Raw genomic sequence first — 23959 nt, forward strand, 5'->3', positions numbered from 1 at the left:
TTGTCCAGTGGTGTTAGCGTCTTTGAAAAATAGCCCTTTGTCTATTCTTCCTTTTAGCTCTTCAGGTCTTTTTCAGTACATATCTTGAAGTTGTCATGAGGTACATACACCTTTTGCATTGTTATACCTTCCTGGTAAATTGACCTTTTTATCATTATAAAATGCCCTTCTTGATCTCCAGGAGTGTTTCTTGCTGAAAGTCTATTTTATGTGATATTTTTATTGACATTACCAGTTTTCTTTTGGTTATCTTTGGCACAGTTTATCTTTTTCTTTTACTTCAAATTTATCTGTCACTTTATATTTAAATATCCCTTGTAAGCAGCATGTGGGACTTTTTAAATCCACTGTGGCAATGTGTCTTTTTAAAAACTTTATCCAAGTGTAACATACATACAGCAACGCACACATTCATTTACAGAAAAGTGAGCAGCGTGAGGAATTTCCACAATCTGAACACCTTTGTGACAATCTTGATTGTTTCATCAGGAGTATTTACCCTATTACATAAAGTAGACATTTGCCATCTTACTATTTGTTTTCTATTCATTCTACCTCATCTATGTTTGTCCCTTCCTTCTTGCTTTTTAAAAATTAATCATGTGTTTGTTTTATTCTGCCCCTATACCATCTACTATTATCCTTTCACATCTACTAGTGTTGTTTCTATTTTATTCTTTTGGGGGTTAAACTAGATGTCACAGCGTGCACCTTTGACTTACTGCTAGGAGAAATCATTGCTTTGACTACTTCCCTGATAATTGTAAAACAGGAAACCACTAACTCCATTTGTCTCTTTTCTAGCTTTGATACTATTCTCATTTTATTTTATTATTATTTTAGTTTTTGAGGCAGAATCTCACTCTGTCACCCAGGCTGGAGTGCAGTGGTGAGATCTCGGCTCACTGCAACCTCCGCCTCCCAGGCTCAAGCAATTTTCCTGCCTCAGCCTGCCAAGTGGCTGGGATTACAGGCACCTGTCACCACATGTGGTTAATTTTTGTATTTTTAGTAAAGATGGGGTTTTACCATGTTGGCCAGGCTGGTCTTGAAACTCCTGACCTCAGTGAGCCGCCCACCTCAGCCTCCCAAAGTTCTGGGATTACAGGCACAAGGCACTGTGCCCGGCCATACTTTTCTCATTTTAATTCTACAGCTACTTTAACTCCGACTCAGTCTATCCATTTGCACATCAGTTATTCATCAGTTTTTGCCTTTTACATTTCCATTGCTCCTCATTCCTTCCTGCAGTTTTGTGCTTCTTTCTTACTTTGTTTTCTTTCTGCTAAACAACTCGCAGAAATGTTTTTCTTATAATGCAGGTTTGTTGGTGACACATCCTGTCAGTGTTTGTGTCTGAAAATGTCCATTTTAATATCGTTTTTGGAGATTTTCACTGGATATAGAATTTTAGATTGGTGGATGTTTTACTTGGATGCTTTAAAGATACCATTCCTGGTCCATGGCTCTCTTTGTGTAGTAGTTTCCCGTGGCTGCTGTACCCAATTACCACAGACTGTGTGTGGCTTCAAACACATGGGTTTATCCTCCCAGTTCCGGAGGCCAGAAGTCCACACTCAGGACCACTGGGTCAGTCAAATTTTTGGCCAGCCTTCGCTCCCTCGGGGCTTGAGGAGAGAGCCTGTTCCTTGCCCCTGCCAGCTTCTAGTGGCTGCCACCAAGCCTTTGCTGTGGCCACATCACTGTCACCTTCAAATTTCATCCGCTCCGTCTTCACGTCACCTCCTGTTCCACGTGGGTCTGTCTGTCAACTCCCTCTGCCTCTCAGAGGACCCATGGGGTTTTATTTAGGACCCACCTACCCAGATACTCCAGGAAAAGCCCCTCCTCCCAAGGCCTTTAACTGAATCATTGCTTCTTTTGTTGCATAAGGTAATGCTCATGGGATCTGGGGCTTAGGACGTGAATCAGTCTTTGGGGGACCCTTGTCAGCCTGCCATGCTCATTGCAGGTGAGAAGTCATCCTTGCAGGCTCAGTGCTGAAGGCAGTGCCACCACCCGTCCACCACCATGGGTGGGTAGGGTTTTCTCTGCCTTTCTTTCTCAGAAAGAAATTTCTTAATTTCTTACCATACCATGCTTCCACTGTGTGGTTTTCTTTGTGTTTATCCTGCTCAGAAGGTTCTTAGCGCTTTTTACATCTATAGCTTGGTGGTGTGGTCGGTTTTGGAGATTCCTGGCTGCAGTTTCTTTCATACTGCTTCTGTGCTGACCTTGCCTCTCCTCGGGGTTTTCAGTCTTCGACCATACCATGTCTGTGTCCTATCTTCTGGGCTCTTTTTCTCCTGTATTTTCCACTTCTTTCTTTCTCGCCATGATTCAGCCAGCCTGGTTGTTTTTTAGTCACCTTTTTTCATGTTTATTATTCCACTCTTCTGTTGCATCCATTATGTTCTTACTTTCAGAAATTGTATTTTATTTATCACTCTAGAGTTTCTACTTGGTTCTTTTTTACCAGGCTTTAATTCTCTGCCGAGACTTTCCCTCTTGTCATCTGTCCTCTTAAATACTTTAGTCATATGTTTTTAAAGACCGCGTTTGGTAACTGTCATGTGTGGTCATCCCTGAGTCTCTTTCTGTGGTCTTTGTTTTTCTTGGTCCTGCCCCATGATATGCCTGGTTATTGTTTATTGAGATGTCAGAAGTTATGTTTAGGGGATTTTCGGGGCTCTGAGTGATGTTGCTGGCCTCCAGAGAGGGTCTGCCCTCTGCTCTGGAGATAGCCGCTGCTCGCAGATCACCTCGATCCAGCCACCGGCTCAGCTGACCTCAGGATGGGTTGCAGCTTTTGTGCAGCTGGTGGTTCACCCTGACCCTAGGGGGCGGCCCACCGGTGGTCCCAGCCTGGGGTGTTCCTTAGTGCCGCTCCTCACTAGGGAGCCTTGACTTCCAGTTTCTCACTCTTCAGCACTGGGAGGCCATGGAACACTCTACTCTGCTCAGTGTCTCAGTGACTTTCTTAGATGCTTAGCTTCTTGCTTTTCACAGCTTAAGAATTTGGCAAATAGTTTTAAGGGAAAACCTCTGATATCAGACTTAGTTCTTTGCCCTTCCCTTCCTCTGGAATCATGACCCATCAGGTCGTGGTAGCCCTGAACTCCGTTTCGATCTCACCTGCTTTGGAGATTTTCAGAAACTTTTTGTGGGTTCTCAGTCCTTAGCGGCCCTCTGCCCGGGTTCTCAGCCCTCAACAGCGGCCCTCTGCCTGTGTTCTCAGCCCTCAGCAGCGGCCCTCTGCCTGGGTTCTCTGCCCCTCACTCTCACTTTAGAAGTCTCTAGTTGCTTTGAAGGGGGAAAGGCCTGCAGAATGTCAGCTTCTACTACTCCAATTTCCTTCTCTCCAGGATCTTGGCATCTCAAATCCTGTTTGTCTCTGCCACTCTACGATGCCTTCAAAAAGATATTTCTCATTTTTTACCCAGATTTTCTAGTTGTTCTCCAAGGGATGATGCAAGCTGTTCCATTATACCTGGGAGTAGTAATACCTATGTAGTAGTTTAAAAGTTACCCCAGGTAATTCTAATGCACAGTGGGTTTTGAATTCCTGCTTTAGTTTATTGCTTCCAGCTGCCACATAGCATCCCTGGTACATCCCATAACCCTGCTGATTGTGCACCCACCCACAATGGTCTCCTAAGTGGACTCAACTCTCCACCGCCCAGAGGACACTGCATGTCTTTATGCTTGCCCCTTTAGGGGCTTGTGCGGGAGTGTCTCAGGAATATATGGAGGACTGGTTTTCCTTTTTCTTAGTCTGCTAGGGCTGCCATAACCAAATACCACAGGCCAGGCACGATGGCTGACACCTGTAATCCCAGCACTTTGGGAGGCTGAGGCGAGAGGATTGTTTGAGCCCAGGAGTTCGAGACCAGCCTGGGCAACATGGCAAGACTCCCATCTCTACAAAAACTTTAAAAAACTAATCAAGCGTGGTGGCGTGTGCCTGTAGTCCCAGCTGCTTAGGAGGCTGGGGCTGGAGGATGACCTAAGCCCAGGAGTTCAGTGCTGCAATGAGCTATGATTGTGCCACCCACTTCAGCAAGAGCATATCTCAAAAACAAACAAACAAAAAAACCCAAAAAACCAATACCACAGACTAGGTGACTTAAATCACAAGAATTCATTTTCTCCCAGTTCTTGAGGTTGGAAATCCGAGACCTGGGTGCCAGTGTGGTTGGTTCTGGTGAGGGTTCTCATGCTGCCTTGTATGCGGCTGCCTCCTTGCTGTGTCCTCACATGTTGGAGACAGAGAGATTGATCTCTGGTGTCTCTTCCTCTTAAAAAGCCACAGTTCCATCAGATTAGGGCCCTACTCTTCTGACCTCATTTAACTTACCTCCTGAAGACTCCGCCTCCAAATGTAGTCACTTTGGGACTTAGGGCTTCAGCATATAAATGTTGAGGGGACACAGTTCAGTCCACAGCACCTTTTAAAGAAAGCCATTGCAGTATGGTCTAAGGTTGGAACCCCCAAGACCATGCCTTTGCTGTGCCCTGATCAGCTGTAACCTTGGATAGGCTGGTTTTCTTCTCCAGTTGGAGTCAGTGACTCATAAGATGCTGTCTAGTCTTACGATTCTGTAATTGTGAGGACCTCTGACAAACAAGATTGTCAGGGAGGAACGGGAATCTCCTAAATTGGTACCCCACAATGTGGAATGTTAATAGTCAGTAAGGGAGAATATGATTTTTTTAACCATTAACATTTTAATGTATTTCTTTCCAGTTTTTTACTTAATACAACAAAACTGAGATTACACTGCATTATGCCATTTTCATCCAGATAATTCCACTATCATATTGTTAGCATCTCCCATATCAGTAATATTCTTCCAAACCATTCTTTTAAGCACTATATTGAATTCTACCCTACAGCGACTGTGCCATAATTTGAGAATATGATTCTTATACCAGTAAATGGAGGGAACGGTGACATAGTGTACATCAACAAGGAAGTGGATAAGTCGATGCAGAGGAAGTGTTCATGGCATGCCCAAAAGGAGTAGAGAGGCCCACCAGGAATCACCAGGGATGCCTCCCAGAAACACAGCCCCAGACAAGGAGCGAGTTACAAAATATCCACAGACACACTTAAACAATGTATATTTCAGGTTTCCTTTAGCATATAAAAGTCAGTTTATGAGAACTAGGGTACACTTCCAGCTCATAATAGTGGTTACCTTCAAGTGGGCCGGTGGGGACTGGGGTTGGGGAAGGAATATCAGAGAGGAGTTGCTGGCCTTATCCATGAGGTTCGGATTTGTTACAGAAAGGATTTGTTTGTGTAAACTCCTCTCGGAGGAAGTTCTTTGTCCCCTGACTCCTCCTGGGAACCTTCACTCAGAACCACATGGGGTTCCAAGGTGGTGAATGTGACCACCAAACCCTCCAGTTTTAAACAACAGAGCTGCTGGTCACCAGGTTAGGCAATGCTGTGTAAAAGACTGTATGGATGTATGTGGATAATGATCAGTTTTATTATTTATTTATTATTTATTTATTTATTTTTATTGAGCTCTAGTCTTGCTCTGTTGCCCAGGCTGGAGTACAGTGGTGCAGTCTCAGCTCACTGCAACCTCCGCCTCCTGGGTTCAAGTGATTGTTGTGCTTCAGCCTCCCAAGTGGCTGGGACTACAGGCGCACGCCACCATACCCAGCTAATTTTTGTATTTTTAGTAGAGATGGGGTCTTGCCATATTGGCCGGGCTGGTCTCAAACTCCTGACCTCAAGCGATCCACGTGCCTCAGCCTCCCAAAGTGCTGGGATTACCGACGTGAGCCACCACTCCCAGCAGAGATCACTTCTAAAAACACACGTGGGGACAGGGCAAGGGAAGAGGAGAGACTTGACTTATTCCCCCTGAGTTTGCCCACAGGTTGGTCTTCATGGAGCCTGCTGCTGCAGCTGGCACTGTGCTTGTGTTCTCCTGAGACCTCTGCCTCCTGGTCCCTGTGCCTACTCTGCAGTCACTCCTTGCTCTGCATATGCGTACAGATCCCTCCAGGCCGAGCCTCTCATGGACCGTTCCTCCCAAGCCTGCTGCCATCTTGTGCTCTGCCCTCCCTGTCACCTCCATACTTACCCTCTTGCCCTGCTCTTTCTGGAGACACCGCTCTCATCCCACTTGCCTCCTGGGCCTGCTCAAGTGGTCTCTTCACCCTGTCATCCAGCCACAGTGTCTTTTTATGTTTTTTTTTTTTTTTTTTTTTTGAGACGGAGTCTCACGCTGTTGCCCAGGCTGGAGTGCAGTGGTGCGATCTCGGCTCACTGCAAGCTCCGCCTCCCGGGTTCCCGCCATTCTCCTGCCTCAGCCTCCTGAGTAGCTGGGACTACAGGCGCCCGCCACCGCGCCCGGCTAATTTTTTGTATTTTTAGTAGAGACGGGGTTTCACTGTGGTCTCGATCTCCTGACCTTGTGATCCACCCGCCTCGGCCTCCCAAAGTGCTGGGATTACAGGCTTGAGCCACCGCGCCCGGCCATCAGCCACAGTGTCTACTGAAGCCTGTCACTCCTGGAATTGCCAGGCAGCTCTTGCGTGCTGTCTTGCTGTTCATGTGTTGCTCTGTTGTGACTCTAGTTAAAGCGTGCCCTTTTTAATGGCAGGAACTCTGTGTTCTATTCTTTATTATGTTTCTGACATGCCAGCACGGTGACTTATACCAGGGAGATGCCAGGAAGATGCTTGCTGGGTTTTAGACCGTGTTCTCCCTGCAAAGACTTTATTCATTTGGTGCAAGGGGAGGTTTACTGCATGTATCAACTAGGATATTGGTTTGACTGCTTTAACTGAAACCAAGTAACAGTGGCTTAAGCATGATGGGCAGTTTATTTCTCTGTCATTTATAAGCCTGAGCTGTGGGTGATGTGGGAGAGGCAGTTGTGTTCTGAGGATCATCCAGGACCCAGGTCCCATCTTGTGACTCTTCTATTTCTTAAGGGTTATCCTCAACTGCATGGCCAGAGCTGGCTCACAGCACTCATGCGTTCTAGCCGTGCAGATGGGGGAGGCCTCACCTCTCTCACTGGGCAGGTCTGGGTTACACTGACCACACCTTCCTGGGGAGTGGGAGCTCTCCTGCCAAACCCCAGAGGTTGCCTTGCCAGAGAGCAGAGGAGAATGGAGATGGGGCAGGGGAAGCAGGTGTGGACCCACGAGGAAAAATCAGAGCCGAAGGAAGCTCTGGGATGAGTGGTTGAGACCAGCTGCCTCTGGTGTTCACAGAGGGCGTGGGGGGTGCTCATGCTGGACTCCAGGGGTGACGATGCCCAGGTGTACCTGGGACATGAGATTTTCAGTGCTGAAGCTGGGGGAGTCCCAGGCAAACCAGAGTGGGCAAGGTCGGGGAGCGGGGTACCCCAGCCCCACTCAGGTCCTCCACTCCACGCTGGGTCTGTGACGCTGCTGCTCTCTCTCCCTCAGATTCGGTGAGCCTGGCCTATCAGCGGGTCCAGAAGGTGGACTGTGCCGCTCTGAGGCCTGTCCTGATTCTGGGGCCTTTGCTGGACGTGGTGAAAGAGATGCTGGTGAATGAGGCGCCTGGCAAGTTCTGCAGATGTCCCCTTGGTAAGGGGCATGGGGCATCCTCTATGCCTACTGGGTTGTTTGTCTCTATGTCCCTGTGCGCCTGCCTGCCCAGCTGTGCACAATGGGCGGCAGCACTGGGGGGCGGATTTCGCAGTATTTCAGAGCCTCCTGACGTGGGTCAGATTCATGCATGGCAGGACTGGGTACTGACAGCTGCTGAGCAGTATTCTTCCCCTGCTCCCTCTGCTGGGGCTCAGCAGGGCCTGGGGCTCCCTGATTCCTGTGTCTGTGCTTTGCAGAGGTGATGAAGGCCTCCCAGCAGGCCATTGAGCGGGGTGTCAAAGATTGCCTGTTTGTCGACTATAAGCGGAGAAGCGGCCATTTCGATGTGACCACTGTGGCGTCAATAAAGGAGATCACAGAAAAGGTACCCAGGGCTTCAGTCTGAGGGTTAGGCATCCAGTATTAGACCCCCTGTGCACAGGTCTGGGCCCCTGGTCCGTGATCCTCTGCCCCAGCGGCTCTCAGACCTTAAGCCCACCGTGTTGTGTTAGTCTGAGTTCATCTGCGCCTGGGCTTGCCCTCATGGCTGCTGTGTGTTTCTGCAAGCACATCCCTTGGCGGGGGTGGAGGAGCTGCAGGCACGTCCCTTGGCGGGGGTGGAGAAGTTGCCCTGTGTGCATGCCGCCCGTCTCCCTCTCTGGTGGGTGGTGGGGAGTCTCATCTCTGATGAGAGTATTGAGCTCTGTAGAAAGGCCTCTTGCAGAGCATTCCAGAACGGGGTCCCCAAATGCATGTGCCGAACAATTTCACATGCACCTTCTGGGGACAGGAACGTACCTTCCCTCAGGGTCCCTGCCCCTAAAAGGGCTATGTCTTTTGGTGCCTTCGAACATCCTAGGCAACATGAGGGCAGGGACATCTGTGGGGAGTGCTGGCGGAGCACACACTCAGAGTCGGAGGACATGGCCGCTCCTTGGGCTGCATTTCTCCAGGCTGCTCAGCTTGCTCGCTGGGCTTTGCTTTCCTTCTCTGTGAGATGAAGGTGTTGGCTTCTCACTGCTGAAAGTGGGCGAGCTCTAGTGGGGGGAATGCCCTGGAGGAGCATCTGGGGGTGGGGAGTGCACGGGCCTGCACTCCACCTGGAGGCCTGGGACGACAGACGTACTTCAGTCCCAGCCACATAAAGGCTCACCAGACTCTGGCTCTTCATTCGCTCAGTCTGGCAAAAATAATGCTTCAGAGGCCAGGGTGGGGCAGGGCTTTCAGAAAGTCCCTGTATCTGGGCAAAGGCGGGAAAGGAAGTTTGGAGTTGGGCTGGCCACCCCCCACCGGGCCCCACCAGCCCTGGCTGCCATCCTTGGCCTTCATCACAGCGAGTGGGGTTTGTTGGGAGTTTCCTGGGTACGGTTTCCCCACGGTGCACCGTGTGGCTTTACTGCCTTGTTTGTGGGTAGAGCTCTGTGAGGTGAGGTGGGTCCTGCTGGTGGCAGGAGAGGGCGCTGGCTGCCCCTCCCTGCCCCCCAGGGCTCACTCTGCACCCCCTACCCCCAGAACCGACACTGCCTCCTGGACATCGCTCCCCACGCCATCGAGCGGCTGCACCACATGCACATCTACCCCATTGTCATCTTCATCCACTACAAGAGCGCCAAGCATGTCAAGTAAGTGACTGGCCCCCTGGGCTCCGCCGGGGCCTTGTCACAGCTATGGCTGGGAGCCCAAGTGGGGAGCAGGGTGTGTTGGGGTGGGGGGTTGAGGAATGAGAGATGGGCCGAGGGTCTTGAAATAGGTAGCACATGTAGAAAATGACCCTTACCTCTCGGCCCTGTCCCCCACTCAGAGGTGGTGTCAGCCAAGCGCAGCCCCTTCCCCACGCCCGTCTGCCATTTGGGTGCTGCCACTGTTCCTTGGGCATGGCCAGCTTGGTCTGCGCAGCTCCCCTCCTGCCCCAGCCCCCTTTCCTCTCTACGTGCTGCTTAGGAGCAGGGGAGCCGGTGGCCTGGGCAGAGTCCTACTCAGCCCCGAGCTGGCTCATGACTCAGGAGCTGTTGCCTTCGCTGAGCTTCGGCTCCTGTGCTGGTTGGGCCAATGGCTCACCAAGACCATGCTCCATTTTGGCTTTCTGTGCTGCTGAGCTTCTGGGACTTGTGCTGGGGCTGCTGGTGCGTCTGCTCCAAGTGCATGCACTGGGATGCCCTCCCTCCGCCCTCTGCCCAGAGCTCCCCCACAGCCTGCAGACTGTTGCTGCACTTTATGTGGGGAGCACGTGGGGCCTCCCCCCACAGCCTACCCCTGCCTCGATGGGGCCCCTGTTAGCCTGGACAGAGGAAGGAAAGAGGGCCTGGAGGAGGCTCAGTGCTCAGCCTGGTGTCGGGCTGTTCCCACAGGGAGCAGAGAGACCCCATCTACCTGAGGGACAAGGTGACTCAGAGGCATTCCAAAGAGCAGTTTGAGGCGGCGCAGAAGGTTGAGCAGGAGTACAGCAGGTACTTCACAGGTAGGTGTGCGTGGGCCTGGAGCGGGGAGCAGGCAGCAGGGAAGGAAGCAGAGGCTTCCCAAGACAGTTTTCATAGCTGTGGAGAAGCCCGTGCTGCCTACATGCTCCCAAGTGCCGTCATGAGCACGTTGCTGACAAGTCAGGTGTTCAGATTGCAGCCCCTGGCCAGTGTCAGGATTCTCACGGGTTGAATGTTAAGCTCACTGATCTTGGCCTCAGGTCCTGCCTGGTTTGCCCACTCGTTTCCACATGTGCAGTGGTGGGTCTGTCTCGCAGCACAGGTGCCGTTTAGTGCAGCCACAGTGTCCTCAGGCATGGCAGGGACTGCAGCAGCCCCCAGTGTGCCAGCAGTGGCTAGGGGCCCATCTGTCCCTAGCACCCTCCAGGGCAGGCCAGTTTTGCAGTGGGATTTGGCAAAAAAAAAAATTGCTGCCCCCTTACCATCTCTGGTCTTCAAAGTGAAACAAACTCAATGAAGTGTGGTTCTATTTCACCTTCCGGCCTTCATTCAGCCTCTTGAGGAAAGTCTGTCATTTGCAGGGTATTAGCATTTGCAGTCACAGAGGATGGGACAGGGATTCTAATTGCATTGTGGAGAGTGTTATGATCTAGTCCGGGGACCTGGACTTGGTGCCCATGTGTGTGTAGGTATGTGCATGTGGAGGTGTGCATGCCTGTGTGTGCGCGCGCATATGTGTACTTTCATTTCCAATTCCTCACAGACTGGTATTTAGCCAAATACACTGACAATTCCTAGAGAGATGAAAATTTTAAAACTCTAAAACTTGGAAAAGGTAAGCTCCATTTTTTTCTTGTTAGATTCAACAGACATAAAATTACGACGTCCCGTTTCCATAGCACTCCGTTAGAAACGTCCCATTTCTAAACACTCACTGTCAGTTTCTGAGCGTGGCTTGTTGCAGTGGGGGCTTGGTTTGTGTCCAGGTGCTGTTCTGTGGAGCACACTGGAGTTCCCCTGGCCTGCTGTCTATAGACCCCAGCGTCAAACTCCTATAGTACAGAGCTGGCCCGAGTTGGAGTCATCATCGTGCTGTGACTCTCCTCTTGGCCATGAGCTGTCTGGCTCCTTAAACTGGTCGTTTCCTGCAGAATCCTGCTAACGATTAGACCACCGCTACATGTCCTCCAAACTTCTTTCTGATGCCCTGGGATTCCCCCAACCATCGCAAACCCAACCCAGGGTATTACTGCAGTGGGGTGGGCAGTTTACATGTGAGTGATCAATTCACGAGGGGCAATTTTCTTTCCCAGTTTCTTGTTGGTGAAGGAGAGTCAGGTGGGGATGGAGCAGAGTGCCAAGTAGCTCAAAGCAGACAGCCACACAGTAGAAAGAGTACAAACTGTACTGCCTTGCCTCAAACCTGGGGTCTTAACTCTGAGCTGAATGACATGTGTCTGGGGGTCTCTTTTGCAGGGGTCATCCAGGGAGGAGCCCTGTCAAGCATTTGCACTCAGATCTTGGCAATGGTCAATCAAGAACAAAATAAAGTCCTGTGGATTCCAGCCTGCCCGCTCTAGGAGAATGCTGTGCTGTGGATGACTGCAGCTGGCCGCCTGAGGGGACGCCAGGCTCAGCTCTTTTCTAGCGACTCAAAGTAGAAGTCTGTCCGTCTATGAACATGCAGGGGAAGGATCCGGAACCAGGACCCAGAAGCACCTCCTTTGTAGACAGAGGGCCACAGCTGCGTGCGGTCCAGGCCCAGGCCCGCACCCTCTGCCCCTGTCACACGTGTTCTTTAACACAAAACAGATAACACTAAAGACGGGTTCAGCACCCACCTTTCTTTAGCCAGCTGATCAGAGATGCTGCAAAGAGAACCTTTTGGATCACTCGTTTACAAACCTTTTCTAAGTATTTGGTGGTTTATGTTTACTTGAACGGCTCCATGTTGCTGGTGCCCAGCCCCTGCCCCCTCTGTCAACCCCTGTCGCTTTGGTGTTGGTTTCGTTCCCGTCTTCAGCAAAACGACCTTGGAACCTCAATGGGGGCTGCTTTGCTTTGGGAGGTTCTTGTTGGTGGGACCAGAGCTTTGACAAAGTTCCTGCTCCTCGGTGGCACCTCTCCTGGAAGGACGTCACAACTGCAGGTGCTCAGACTGCCTGTGGCAGCAGAACCAGTGCCTTTGGCATTTTCCTCCCACACTGGGGAAGGTGACTTTGGTGTTCTTACAAACTCGTCTCTCGGCCTTTCTCTCCTGCCTTCCACAGCCTCTCGTTTCTCCTTCATCTGTGCTTATTACTTGAGCACTGTGTCTGCTCTGTGAGAGCTGCGTGGGCAGGGCCGCGGTGGGGTCCAGGTGGTGTCAGCTGTGCTGATGCCTGCCATTGGGTCCTCCTTAGGCTCTGTAAGTCGTGACAGCCTTCATCAGTGCAATGTTTGCAGGGTAATTCTTAAACCTTTTAGAGGGTGGCAGGTACATCAGTTCCTTTTAATATGAAAACATTCATGTTTCAGACATTGAATTGAGAGCTTTTAGGGGAAGCATAATGGTTATTGTCACTATCAACAGTCTAAAAAGAAAAACTAAGGTCTTTTTAATCTTGGTTACAGCACTCACGGCATGCACCTTACTCAATGTGGGTGTCTTCGTTTGGGCTTTTTTTTTTTTTTTGCACTTCTGAGGCTGGATATGTCTGGCCGAAGATTTGATGTGGTTCCTCCTTAAGCTGTGCGTCCTGTTAATAATAGGTACTGTATTGGGCTCTGTGTAAGTGTCATTGGGGTAGGACCTATATTTTAATACTGTTCCTAACATTTCATTTTACTAGCGAGAAATCTTTGATTTCATTTTATTCTTTGTAATTCTAGACACTAGATTGTAGTTTAGCCATACTGATGTTTTTTAAAAAGGGATATATTTTCTTGCACAGTTGTTCAAAAAAGAGACAAGTTTCAGTCCTCAATGCTGTCCTTTGTTTTACAGGTACAAGTTTTCTAGCTCAGACAAACTATGAAAAACTGTAGACTATTCTCAAGGTATTAACTCGCAGACCCTCTGGGGGTAGGGGCTGTTTTCTAAGTTGCAGGCAGAGTGGGACTGAGATGGTACAGTGTGCACACACAGGTACTGAGCTGACAGACTGGGATTTTCTGTACTAAAATGTTACTTTGTATCAAAAGTTAAACAGGCTTTAGTACAACAAATAAAGGTCAATTTCTGTAAGGTTGTGTTTGAAGATGCGAGTTTTTAATCTCTTCCTAGTCGGTCAGCTTTCCTGTATTTCTAGACTTGAGACAGCTGCTCTTCTCTGCAGCACGTAGCTGGAGTTGGCTGCTGTGTAGTTTCTTTTTGGCTCACATGACAATTCACGTCCCTGCTACCTGCTGCGTCAGCCTCTCTCTCACTTCTTCCTCCCCTTCCCTGCCGCCCATCTGTCCAGTGTGGCATGAGCTGGTGACTGCAGCCAGGCTGCCCATCTGTGTGAGACCCAGAGCCTGCCCTCTGGCCCTCACATTCAATTCTGCAGGCTTGGGAAAAGCAAAAGGGAGTGAGCTGAGTGCTCTGGGCAGCATTCTCAGTCAGGGCCCTGTCTGGGGCCCCCAGCTGGGAACGGCCCCACCTGAATGGGGGCTGCTTTGTGGCACCTGACAGCATCACATTGGGAGATCACCCAGCATTGCTGGACTCCCAGAACAGGCCACGTGGGCCTGAACTCCATGTTGCAGGCTGGGCCTTTAGCTGCAGGAAGCCAGGTCTGAGGCCTGGGGCAGAGCAGAGCCCTCCTTCTCCAATCCTTTTTCTTGGAGGGACTTGGGGGCAGAATGTTCTCCAGAAGCCTCACTCACACTGCATTGGTGGCCAGGCTGGTGGGGGCAGACTGGTGTGGATGCCTCCCTCATCATTTCCTGCTGGGTAAAGTTCCACCATGGCCCTGCAGTCTTGATCTCACCTATGGGTACGGGGTGTCACAGAGCTGTGCAGGGCTCTGGTAGTTGGAGTGGGCCCTTGTGTCTGTAGGGACAAGGCCTGCCTGTGCCTCCTTGACAGCCCACACCCAGCGCCATCCTCAGAGTGGGCAACAGCGCCATCAATCTTTTTTTTAATTTTTTTTGAGACGGAGTTTCGCTCTTGTTGCCCAGGCTGGAGTGCAATGGCGTGCTCTCGGCTCACCGCAGCCTCTGCCTCCCGGGTTCAAGTGATTCTCCTGCCTCAGCCTCCTGAGTAGCTGGGATCACAGGCATGCGCCACCACGCCTGGCTAATTTTGTATCTTTAGTAGAGACGGGGTTTCTCCATGTTGGTCAGGCTGGTCTCGAACTCCTGACCTCAGGTGATCCGCCCATCTCGGCCTCCCAAAGTGCTGGGATTACAGGTGTGAGCCACTGCTCCCGGTCTAACACCATCAATTTTAAGTCACTGGCTGGGCAGATGGGGGTGTGGGGGTTGGGGCAGTGGCTAGTGGTTTTAGGGCTGGTTTCTAGCTCAGATGTGATGCCAAACCTTCACAGTTGCACTTCTGCCATTGTGATTTTATTTTCTTCTTTAGATTTTTCTGTAATTTCCAGATTTTCTACAGCCACCTTGGTTTTCTTTTATAATTAGAAGGGGGGGGGGAAATCCTATGTCTTTTTCAAATGGAAGGCAGTTAAGTCACTCTTAAGATTAACTCTTAGCTCTTAAGCAACAGTTAAGATTGCTCTTTCTGGACACATGGGCCTTGCAGGGCAGCCCCAAGACATGCTGTCAAGCAGCCCTGAGAGGATTTGTACCCTGGTGGGTTAGAGGCTTATTTACACCACATGGAGACCATGCTGGGCGGCGGGATTGTGGGCACAGCCAAATGGGCCTCCTGGAGATGGTGTCTGTCTCACACTGGCTCATATCATTCTGGAAAAGCAGATTTTCAACTCCAGCCATGAGGCCAAGAAATTGAATACGAGATGACCTCTGCGGCCCCTTCCCATGCTGACAGCTATGATTCTGTGATACGGGTGGGCAACAGGAATCAAATGGAGCTTGACTTTGCTCCTGGCCTAGCAGAGGTTACGGGAAACCCCAGCTTCAAGGCAGGAGGAGACCTCATGCTTATGCGCGGACCCTGAGCGGCTCTGGAGGAGAAGCCGAGCACCAGCCAGAAGCCTCAGGCCTTTCTTTCCAGCAGAGACAAAGCTTTGAGGCTCAACAGCAGTGGACTAACCAGAGGCTTGCTCCAGGAAGCTGAGCTGCCGCCTCCTGTGGGGTTGATGAGACACAGGGCCACAAGAGTCATGATGTCAAGGATGAAGAGAAACGTGAAGTACAGGAAGGGATGCAGAGTGAACATAAACTGCAGACAAGGGCGCACGTGCTCGTGTGTGAATGGTGGACCTCAGCGGATGGGGGCTCTATGGCAGGCGGACCTTCTGTACTGCCCCTTCTGCTACTTTTCTGGCCTGTGGCTTCCCTCAGCCTTCTCTTGTCTGTCCATACTATTTCATTTGCTCTCCCTTTATAGAATATAGTCTCTGGAGTCCTGATGGTTCCCCTTTAGTTTTCCCTATTACTGTGTGTTTTTATCTTTTTTTTCCCCCAACTGTGAAAGATGTCCTACCTAGAGAAGAGCATATCCAATATAAATGTATAGTTTTGCTTTTAAGTAGAGATGGGATCTTGCTATGTTGCCCAGGCTGGTCTTGAACTCCTGGGCTCAAGCAATCCTCCCACCTTAGCCTCCCCAAGTGCTGGGATTACAGGCATGAGCCACTGTGCCTGGCCATAAATGTATAGTTTAAAGAGAAAAATGGATAGTGTTTCCATCTTTAAGGAGCAGAACACTACCACTACCTTAGAAGCACTCGTATGCCTTCACCCAGTTGAATGCCCCACGCCCTCCACCAAAGTAAGCGCTAGCCTGACCTGTAGTTAATAATTTCCTTGCTCTTCACATATTGTTCGGTTTTAAAAACATTGAGCATGAAGCACAGATTAGCTGTGTGGGGAAAGCACCATGTTCCCAAAGTTGAATGAAGTCCTCTGGAGAACGTAATGTGATCTCAAGGTCAGAGTGGACCTCAGCTTCCCCCAGAATTTACGAGGGGCCCTTCTGGGGAAGCCAGGGAGCAGCAAGGCTTGAATGAGTCCTGGGTGTAGCAGGGCTGCCACCATCAGGGCCGCCCTATCCATGGACGAGACCCTGATCATCTGGCAAGAATGTGGATGGAGGGTGCCGGCTGCCGAGTTCTGTTTTTGCAGTCCCCACAGCTGACCTTTCGATTTCAGGAGGAAGTCAAAGCCGAGCACTGCTGTGGGATGGATTGAGGACTGCAGCTGATCTGGAGGGCGGGAAGCTTTTCCATCATGTCCAGATAAGCCGAGTAGAAGGAATGTGGATGGGATCACCTGGGCAACCTGTCTTCAGCTGAGCTGCAGGAAGCCCGCAGAGATCTTGGTGCCAGTGGCTCCTGACGTGTCTGTCCTGAATCCTTGCTCCAGACCAGAATCACTGCCTTCGGGGTCTGGTGCCAGCTGTCATCTTGACACCTCTTCTCTATTTTTCTGGGAATGTTGACTTCTTTTGATTTTCCTGTCTTCCTCTCCTTCGATGAACCTGTTTCCTGTGAGGAAACACTTGAGGAGAAAAGCTTAGCCACGGATCTGAATTCTTTCTCCACAGGAGGGTTCCTGGGCTTATCTTCTCCTATGCATCTTCTTCTTGAACAGGGCTGGACGAAGTAAAAACTAGCGAAGTGTGGCTGGGCGCGGTGGCTCACGCCTGTAATCCCAGCACTTTGAGGGGCCGAGGCAGGCAGATCACAAGGTCAGGAGATCGAGACTGTCCTGGCTAACACGATGAAATCCCGTCTCTACTAAAAATACAAAAAATTAGCCGGGTGTGGTGGCAGGCGCCTGTAGTCCCAGCTACTCGGGAGGCTGACGCAGGAGAATGGAGTAAACCCAGGAGGCAGAGCTTGCAGTGAGCTGAGATCGTGCTACTGCACTCCAGCCTGGGTGACAGAGCAAGACTCCATCTCAAAAAAGCAAACAAACAAAAAACTAGCAAAGTCTGTTCATCCTGGTGTGTGGATTTTTATGTCTGGGTTGGGAGTCCGGAGGCTGGGGTGGCCACGCAGACCCTGAGAGCCAAAACAGCAAGGGCTGTGGGCATCTGCTGCAGACCGCTTCCCTCTTGTTTCTGGAGCTTCAGTTATTTATGTGCTGGGGATCCGGGACAGTTCCCTCGTTTTCTTTTCTTTTCTTTTTTTTTTTTAAGACAGGATCTTATTCTGTCACCCAGGCTGGAGTGCAGTGGTGCAATCATAGCTCACTGTAGCCTGCAACTTCTGGGCTCAAGCGAGTCTCCCACCTCAGCCTCCCAAGGAACTAGGACTACAGGTACACGCTACCACGCCCAGCCAGTTTCTAAATGTTTTGTAGAAACGGGTCTCACTATGTTGTCCAGGCTGGTCTCAAAGTCCTGGCCTCATGATTCTCCCACCTTGGCCTCCCAAAGTGTTAGGATTACAGATGTGAGCCCCTGGGTCTAGCCAGCTCCCTCATTTTTTGGTTGCTCCAGTGTCGTTTTGTCATTTTACTCTTATTTTGTGGAGATGCAGTCAACTTTCATCCTTCAGTCCCTTCTATTGAGTTTTTCAGTTTTGCTAACATGTTTTTAATTTCCAAGAACTCTTTTATATCTTCCTATGCTTGTTTCATGAATACAATATCTTATCTGAGGATAGTATATTTTTTCTTCATCCCACATAATTCCAATTCCTCTAAGTTTTTGTTTTGTTTTGTTTTGTTTGTTGCCTTGGTCTTGGTTTTGCACATGAGAGGCTTTAACCTCAGGTGTCAGGTAATCACTGGGTGTTGACTAATGATGAAGCCTGGGAAATGTAAAAGTCTAGATCAAATGGGTGAGAGTGCGGTCTTTTGAGTCTTTTGAGTTTCACTGTAGGATGGTCTAGCTGGGCTATTCACTGGGGAAGCGCAGCAGTGGTCTCTTTAGGTCTTCAGAGATTTGCCAGATTACCCAAGGGGCCCCTTCCTATGTGACGGGAAGGATTGGCCTGGCCGCCTCTTTGAGCCCAGTAGGGGAAGAAGGCTGGGACTCCTCGCACTCAGCATTCAGCATGACAGCATGTGGTCACTTCATCCTTTTGTTTTCAGTGTGGCGCCCATTCTCTGGATCCATGCTGGCATCCCCTAGTTCCAGACCCCTCTTACACTCTCTAGAGAATAAACCTCCTAGCTTCGGCCATGTCGAGGAAAAGGCTGTAGCTCTGTGGCTTGGAAACTAGGAATCGGTTTCTCGCCCAGCTTTTACCCATTCTGTACTTAAGCGTCCCCTCCACCCCAACTTCTGTGGGGTAAAAATGCCACAGTTCTGTGTATTTAAAGATTCTTAACATTTTCTTCTGCTGTTTTTGGATGTGGTATTATCAGGTCTGTTAAGGAATTTGCCACTGGTCTCTGCTTTTCAGCTTCCAAAATGATTTTGTGATTGTTGCCTCTCTGCTTTCTCTGTATTTCTTAAATTAGTGTCCTTTTAAAAGAAATTCTTTTACTATGTTTACTGTTTTATAATAGGATTTTAATAGGGGAGCAAAATTAAGTTTATGTATCAATTTGTGATTTCTTAACCCCAAAGTAAGTTTTGTCTTTGCTATTATTTTACTATCATTTATTGGAGTCTTGAAAGGCCTAAAATGTATACCTTATTCCTTCTAACAGCAGCATCCCCTTCTAATTTTGGGGTGTGTTGGCCAGGCTTTAATTAGAGAGGAAGAACCAGTATTTTTCATATATATATACAAATTTGTTAAAGGAATTGGATTGTGGGTGCTAGCTAAGCAAGTCCAGAATCAGGGAGGTCATGGGCACAGACCACAGCTATTGTCTATGGGCAGTCAGGAGGGAAGAGAATGAGCAGAATGGAACTCCGCAGGCACAAGTACGGCAGACGCCACTGCGCATGGGTGGAATTTCTTTTCTTTTTCAGGGAAGCTTCAGCTTTTAAGGCCTTTTTAGGCTTCTGCTTTTAAAACTTTTCAACTGATTATGTCGGGGTCAGCCAGATCTTTCAGGATACTCTTTTTTTTTTTTTTTTTTTTTTTGAGACCTAGTCTCGCTGTGTCCTCCAGGCTGGAGTGCAAAGGTGTGGTCTCGGCTCACTGCAAGCTCCGCCTCCTGGGTTCATGCCATTCTCCTGCCTCAGCCTCCCAAGTAGCTGGGACTACAGGTGCCCACCACCACGCCCGGCTAAATTTTTGTATTTTTCAGTAAAGACAGGATTTTACCGTGTTAGCCAGGATAGTCTTGATCTCCTGACCTCATGATCCACCCGCCTCGGTCTCCCAAAGTGCTGGGATTACAGGCGTGAGCCACCTGACCTCGTGATCCACCCGCCTCGGTCCCCCAAAGTGCTGGAATTACAGGTGTGAGCCACCGCGCCCAGCCTAGGATACTCTCTTAATATCCATCACATCTGCAAAATACCTTCACAGCAGCACCTAGCTTGAATAACTAAGGACTGTCACTGAGCCAAGCTGACACGTACACACACACGCACACACACATCATCATCATCACAGTGGGTTTACCAGTACCTTTCTTCACCAGTTTCCCATAACTGAGCACTTGGATTGCATTCTTGTTATTTGTGTTTACAGACTTATTTAACATTATACTTACAGAAGCTTCTGTGGGGAGTTTTTAGTTTATAGATAAGGACATCAGGACCATCAGTTACAGTAAACTGCCTAAGCTGTTCTCTTATGCTGTGTACTATTAAGAATAAAATAAAATTTGTTCTTTTTCTGAATTGCTGTCACAGAAGCGACGTGCTCTGCGGAAGCTTAGGAACATCTAAGCTACTTAAATGTACTCTCACTTAAGTCATTTAAAGATGGATAGAGGTGCTGATAAATAAGTAAATATGACAATAAGAAGTGGGAATGATAGGGCCTTAGGTGCCCACCTGCAGACTAGAGTGCTGTGTGGGGCCAGGCTGTGCCCCGAGCACATCTAGGGTGTGTGGCTGGTGTCTGATACACATCTCAGAACGCAGAGTGGAACAGAACAGAATCAGAAAACTGTTTCACTTTCAGCAACAATGCATGCTGGTGTTGCTTTTCCATAGAAATAGAAAGTGATAAATCTAAAATTACATGATATTTTGCTTTAAATAACAGCTCATTTTTATTAAGATTATCTGCTAATAATAGAATGAAGATAAAATACATTTAAATGCATTTTACAAGTTTAAGTTTTTCTTGATGTTTGGTAACCGGTTTTTACATTTTTGTGTTTGAGATATATTAAATATTTACTTTTGTTAATATATTGTATAATTTCTAAATAGTTCCTCTTGTTCTTAAAAACCACTGTACTTTTTCGAATTGCATTTTTCATAGCACCCTAAATACTTATTACTTTGTAAAAGTAGTATTTTTAAGGGCTACAAGATTTGGACTCAGCAGGTGATTCCAGGAGGCTGCTGCTTGAGGGACTCTTCATTTGTGATGAACACAATTGTTTGTTTAAAACCAAAAATCTCAGAGTTGAATCTGAAAGGTGTGTGTCCATGTACATATTCTTGAAGATCAGAAGGCAGGTTCCTTATTTCACGTTAAAGCACAGATAATTGGCTCTTAGAAATGGAACCAATCAAAATGTCTACAAATGCAGAAGACCATGGCGGGGAATCCTACCAGGAGAACATCTTTGGGTCCCCTCAGGCTCCTCACTCCGGTTACCCCAACAATTGGAGAAGAAAGGCCCAGGTATTGGAGAACAATGCCAAAGCAATGCTTGATCCTGGCTGGAGTCAGTTCTTCTGTCCTGTACTGCTGGGCTTGATTTTCCTGTGTGGTGTAATAGATGGATTATATGGTACTGTCAATGTTGCTAGTATTAAGAGTTTAGAGTTACCGCTTATAACCCAACTCCCTGGTCAGCAAAATCCAGTGCAATATCCATGCTGCCTGGGAAGGGAGCTCAGGATGACAAGCCGACTGCGGATGAAGTTGTGTCAATATCCAAATGTATTCCTGATGATACGTTCTTCTGTGCTGTTGTTGGATCTGCAGAAGGTCATTGCCAATGCTGATCAGGTTCAGAGAGGTTTAAAGCCTTCATGCTGTCTATTCACAAGTGGGAATTGACTGACTCAGTTTCTTAATCACAGCTCTGCCCCACCTGTTTATTGATTAGGTCAGCGTGCGGCCTTGGGCTGATCTGTCATAATGGGCATCATTATGACATCATTCTAGAACCCAGGGATGGAACTAGCTGAGCAGGCAAGATGGTGGCCGTACATGCCCAGGTGACAAAAGCCAGCACAGACCCGTGTATGGATGGGACAGTCCCTGCAAGCAGCAGCAGAGATCCAGCCATTCCTGGCTGCAGCGAAAGAGGTTAAAAAGACTCTCAGGAAGTTTGACCTGTGCCCAGATGCCACCCTCATCCAAGAGGTTTCCTAGTCATTCCACAGCAGCCAGTTGGTGGAACAAGAAACACACAACATCATGTGCTGGGCTCAAAGCCCTGGAAAGGAGAGCAGGAACTATAATCACGATATTTTGTGCTTGTCACTGCATCAGCCTGCATGGTCAAGCATGTGGGCTCTGACATGGGGACATCCCGCAGGGGACGCAGTGCCCTCAAGCTTATTAGATAGCTAGATATGACAACTGAACCATTCTGTGGGGGGTGAATTCAGGGATGAAAAACAGGCCCACAGTGGGCATGGTACATGTCCCCACAGTGGGGAGCCAGTTCCTCTTCCAAAACTGCGGGCCTCAGATGACCCCCAGGACCAGGTGGAGGCCTGACTTCTTGATTGCATGAAGGATCTCGCAGGTCACACCTCCGAGCTGGGTCGACATAGGTGAATGAAGGACTGGATGATTTCAGTGGGTGGGACTGAAAACCGCCTTGGCTTGAAAGACCACTCTCTGGAAGGATTTGGTGATCAGACCTTCCTGGGGCATTTTTTTTTCCCAAAAATAGAAGGGATATAAAAAATATATACATGAGAGCCCCTGCCCCTGGCCCTCCTGGGCTGCCTGGCCTGTGGCGGCAGTGTGGCTGTGCAGGTGGCCACTCAGTTGTTTATGTCCGTTGCAGGTCTCGCAGCAGCCTTGCAGACTGCCTGATCAGCAGTGGCACCGGCTACGTGCCCGAGGACAGGCTCACCGCGCAGCAGCTCTTCACCAGCGCCAACGGCCTCACCTACAATGACTTCCTGATTCTCCTAGGATTCATAGACTTCATAGCTGATGAGGTGGACCTGACCTCAGCCCTGACCCGCAAGGGCTGAAGACGCCGCTGATCTCCTTCCCTGTGGACACTGACAGAGGCTGACATGGCAATCGGGATGGCTCTGATGGAAGGTATTGGTATCATTCACCACAACTGCACCCCAGAGTTCCAGGCCAACGAGGTGCGGAAGGTCAAGAAGTTTGAACAGGGCTTCATCACAGACCCCGTGATGCTGAGCCCCTTGCACACCGTGGGTGATGTGCTGGAGGCCAAGATGCAGCATGGCTTCTCTGGTATCCTCCTCACTGAGACGGGCACCATGGGCAGCAAGCTGGTGGGCATCGTCACCTCCCGAGATGTCAAGGGACATCTTGCTGAGAGGGACCACACCACCTTCCTCAGTGAGATAATGACGCCAAGGATGAAACTGGTGGTGGCCCCAGCAGGCATGACGTTGAAAGAGGCAAATGAGGTCCTGCAGTGTAGCAAGAAAGGGAAGCTGCCTATTGTCAGTGATCGTGATGAGCTGGTGGCCATCATTGCCCACACCGACCTGAAGAAGAATCGAGACTACCCTCTGACCTCCAAGGATTGCCACAAGCTGCTGCTGTGGGGGGCAGCTGTGGGCACCCGTGAGGATGACAAATACTGCCTGGACCTGCTCACCCAGGCGGGTGTCAACGTCATAGTCTTGGACTCGTCCCAAGGGAACCCAGTGTATCAGATCACCATGGTGCATTACATCAAACAGAAGTAGCCCCACTTCCAGGTGATTAGGGGGAACGTGGTGACAGCAGCCCAGGCCAAGAACCTGATTGATGCTGGTGTGGATGGGCTGTGCCTGGGCATGGGCTGCGGCTCCATCTGCATCACCCAGGAAGTGAAGGCCTGCAGTTGGCCCCAGGGCACTGCTGTGTACAAGGTGGCCGAGTATGCCCAGTGCTTTGATGTGCCCATCATAGCCGATCTTGACCATGGGGCATGTGGTCAAAGCCCTGGCCCTTGGAGCCTCCACAGTGATGATGGGCTCCCTGCTGGCCACCACCGTGGAGGCACCTGGCGAGTACTTCTCAGACGGGGTGCAGCTCAAGAAGTACCAGGGCATGGGCTCACTGGATGCCATGGAGAAGAGCAGAAGCAGCCAGAAATCCCCCCTCAGTGAGGGGGATAAGGTAAAGATCGCACAGGGTGTCTTGGGCTCCATCAAGGACAAAGGGTCCATTCAGAAGTTCGAGTCCTGTCTCATAGTGGGCATCCAGCATGGCTGCCAGGATATCGGGACCCACAGCCTGTCTGTCCTTCGATCCATGATGTACTCAGGAGACCTCAAGTTTGAGAAGCGGACCATGTCGGTCCAGATTGAGGGTGGTGTCCATGGCCTGCACTCTTACGAGAAGCGGCTATACCGAGGACAGCAGTGGAAGCTGAGGTGGTGGAGGGGGTGCACCCCAGTGTCCACCTTCGGGCACAGTCTCCCTCCATCACTGAGTGATCCACAGATTTGCACTACAGGTTCCCCAGCTCCTTTCTAGGGAGAGAGGAGGGGAGGTCCTGAGGGGTCTGTGGCCTCTTGCTCAGCATCCCCTGCAGAGTCAGGACTGCTCCCTGGGCCAGGCTGCCCTGGGAGCGCCCCCAGCCCGGCCAGCTGGACTCTCAGGCCCTGCACCTGCCCTAGGTCTTTCTTGCTCCTCCAGCCTGGCCCCCAC

General features: G+C 49.8%; 1 protein-coding gene and 1 pseudogene across 4 annotated transcripts in view; both read left to right on the forward strand.

Moving 5' to 3' along the window:
- The window catches only part of DLG5 (discs large MAGUK scaffold protein 5), a 148804-nt gene extending 135571 nt beyond the window's left edge, over positions 1-13233 (forward strand). For all 4 annotated transcript variants that reach the window (XM_015456126.3, XM_005565351.3, XM_015456127.3 and 1 more), the window contains 5 exons: positions 7444-7587; positions 7848-7975; positions 9103-9212; positions 9939-10048; positions 11484-13233. In XM_015456126.3, coding sequence (XP_015311612.1) covers positions 7444-7587; positions 7848-7975; positions 9103-9212; positions 9939-10048; positions 11484-11587 — 596 coding nt within the window. In that variant the 3' untranslated portion in view covers positions 11588-13233. The remainder of the gene's footprint in view (positions 1-7443; positions 7588-7847; positions 7976-9102; positions 9213-9938; positions 10049-11483) is intronic.
- Positions 13234-21894: 8661 nt separating this feature from the next.
- LOC141407680 (inosine-5'-monophosphate dehydrogenase 1 pseudogene) lies at positions 21895-23918 on the forward strand (annotated as a pseudogene).
- The last annotated feature ends 41 nt before the right edge of the window (positions 23919-23959 follow it).

The sequence above is a fragment of the Macaca fascicularis genome, chromosome 9 (genome assembly GCF_037993035.2).
Source record: "Macaca fascicularis isolate 582-1 chromosome 9, T2T-MFA8v1.1".
In the NCBI taxonomy this organism is placed as follows: Eukaryota; Metazoa; Chordata; class Mammalia; order Primates; family Cercopithecidae; genus Macaca; species Macaca fascicularis.